At 32.9% G+C, this 2,917-nt stretch overlaps 1 protein-coding gene across 1 annotated transcript; it reads right to left on the bottom strand.

Moving 5' to 3' along the window:
• Nucleotides 1–686: 686 nt before the first annotated feature.
• On the bottom strand, nucleotides 687–1,863 carry LOC140438992 (uncharacterized). The gene is made up of 2 exons (XM_072528626.1): nucleotides 1,855–1,863; nucleotides 687–1,631 (listed from the first exon to the last, which is right to left on the bottom strand). Exons 1-2 carry the CDS (start codon nucleotides 1,861–1,863, stop codon nucleotides 687–689), a joined length of 954 nt encoding a protein of 317 aa, XP_072384727.1.
• Between the last annotated feature and the right edge of the window lie 1,054 nt (nucleotides 1,864–2,917).

Raw genomic sequence — 2,917 nt, 5'->3', positions numbered from 1 at the left:
ATTAAATACACATTAAGCAATACAGAAAAAAATTTTTTATAAATTTTTATACACGTTTGCAAAAAAACAGTATGTATCTTGTGGGGTACATTGCCCATTTATGGTACACACTAAAAATGCTTATAGAGATGATTTTGTTCAGAGGGATATGTGAGGGAGATTCTTTTTAGAGGGTTGAAAATTGCAAACTAATTAATAATTATGTTAAAAACCTAAGAAAGCATTTATCAATTGCAAAACAAATAATTTTGTTCGACTAAAAGTAAACGTAAAAATTACAAAAAAATAAAAAAATTGCTTATCTAGTTGTTCCTTCTATGGTAAATTGTAAAACAATTTCTAGAATTATTACCACTTACAATGCACAAACGTAAGCCATTTTTTGACAGAAAACCTTTGTTTGTCCACTTACACCAAGTTTATTCTGCTATTCCTGCATTATTATCAACTTTGTAGTCAATGGATCCTCTACCTTTTTTCAACAGAATTTTATCAGACTCGAAAGTGCAATTACGTAATCGGTTACTTCTTATGGTTCCCAGACTGTCTATTCCACGTTCATTTTTTAACAGCGTGATCAGTTCTAATGAACAGAACCAGTTATTAAAATATGCAATACTTTCCAAAGGATGAGGAATTGTTTTACACAGTTGAACAACTACTTTGCCGCCTGAACCCAGGTTAGATTATTTTTCAGAAAAAACCATATGATCGAATGTAGAGGATTCCGTGTAAATAAAAAAGTCGTAAACTATTCCAGGAAGTCCTGCCCTTACAAACATTTTGAAACCCCACTTTCTAGGTTTTTTCGGCAAGTATTGGCGAAGATTTCCCGTTTTGGTTCCTTTGTAACTAATCATCTTTTCATCAATAGAATACTGATTTTCTCCTACAGTTTTATTACAGTTTGATCGAATTCTTTCCAAAAGGTACCTGATTTTGAATAAACGATCTTGGTTGGCATTTACACTGTTATCTTGGAAGTGTATTAGTCTACGTAGTTTTTTTAATCTTTTTATGGGCATCACATCTGCTATAATACTGTAGCGTGTGTTGATTAACCAGTAGACTTCGAATGATGGCATTCTTATTATACCCATTAAAATTTCTATTCCTATAAATGTTATAATTTCAAATGAAGAAGTATTGATTGATGTCCCGGTTGTAAAAGTAGAGTAGAGACACGTTTGTTCTGCAATATATTGCGTAATAGAATCATCCCAAAACATTTGAAAATATTGCAAAGGTGTAAGTACATTAGGTGGAGCTTCATACTCACTTTCAATGGGGATTTTGTTGCGTTGAAAGTTTTCTTTCACCCAATTGTAGTTGCTCCCAACTTTTTTTCTATTTTTTTGGTTACTTTCCTTCACATTTGAAATTCTAATGGATAATGGTATCTCATCATCCGTGTCATATTCATCATCTTCATTTTGATGTTGCTCGATTGTTTCGGTAGGTACGTGTGGAAGTAAACTTTGTGGTTCAAAATTAGGGTCCAGATCACTGTCGTCCATCTCCTCATCGCTAGATGATCCAACATCTGAAACGTACGCATCTTCAGGAGGTAGTACCACAATTTGAGGACCTCTGTTTTTTCTATAAAAACTGCAACATGGAACCGTAGGAAGCTGAAAAAAAAAGCTAGATAAGATTTGGATTTCCCGTACATTTTTATGGGAGTTGTATCTTGAGAGATACAAACGAGTGTAAACAAGTTGTTGGTACTTTATACAAATTATAACTATAAAATAGAAATGTACTAAGATTTTCTAAAGTATTTTCACTGCTTCTAACTTCTCAAATAAAGAAAAACAATGAGTAGAAGGTCTTTTATTGCTTTACAAAACTTACCGTCTCCATTTTGTCGACAGTGTATAACTACACTGCTAAAAACACACTGACAAATAATGGATTTCCCCACCCGCTACCCGTTACCATACCATATAATACCTTAGTCTGCTTTTGGATCTCACAGTACACAATGCTCGATTTGCCGCAAATTTAATGAAGTTCTCGTAAAAATTTTTAGATAGGTATCAATGTATCTCATAGGATACAATTACCTATTAAGGGAAATGGTTAAATATTTATAAAAGTTAAAATATGTCAATTTATTCGGTTCTTGGAAGACACATTACTTTAGTATGTAATTTTAACTATTTCTAAGGAAATGAAAATAGCTCATTCTTTATTTGGTTATATCTGTAAATGTTTACGTTAAAAACGTGTGCAGAATTACAGACTCTCTGCTTCTAAATGGATTAAATAAGCACTTAAATTTATGGACTAAATTTATGGATTCAAAGCGATTATCCTAGTCTAACAATATATATCATACTAGAAACCAAATTGAGGAAAAGACCTTGGTACTATTATACAAAAAAAAATTGCAAATAAAAAGCCTTTTTCGTGACACTCCTTGGTACAAGCAAAGTTCCGGAAGACCAAAAATATCTACCGCTCATGCAGATCGTACTTTTTAGAGAGATTAGAAGATTTAAAGATGCGAAAAATGCAAGAATTATGTCACAGTTTCCGGGAAGAAAGACAACAACTCAGCGCAGAATTAAAGCATCGTGTCTTAGGTACCGAACTGCAGCAAAAAAACCAAGCTCTTACACCACAACAAAAGCTCTAAAGATTTATATTTGCTTTAAACCATTAGCTAGAAAATCAAGATTTTTGGGACAGGGTAATATTTACAGATGAGAAAATGTTTCAACCTCCGAAAAAGTGCAAAATTGGTGTGTATATGCCAGATAATAATAGATTTAATCCTCTATATGTTGATAGATAGCACATTATGACCTAGCGCTAACGGACATAGACGAGAGAATAACGGAATAAACGGAGAACGATTGAACAACATAAGATAAGCTGATGATACTGTAATTTTTGCAGACAGTCTTGAAGG

Source organism: Diabrotica undecimpunctata, chromosome 4, assembly GCF_040954645.1.
Source record: "Diabrotica undecimpunctata isolate CICGRU chromosome 4, icDiaUnde3, whole genome shotgun sequence".
Lineage (NCBI taxonomy): Eukaryota > Metazoa > Arthropoda > Insecta > Coleoptera > Chrysomelidae > Diabrotica > Diabrotica undecimpunctata.
The sequence above is the reverse complement of the archived record's forward strand: the minus strand, read 5'-3'. Positions and strand labels throughout refer to the sequence as shown.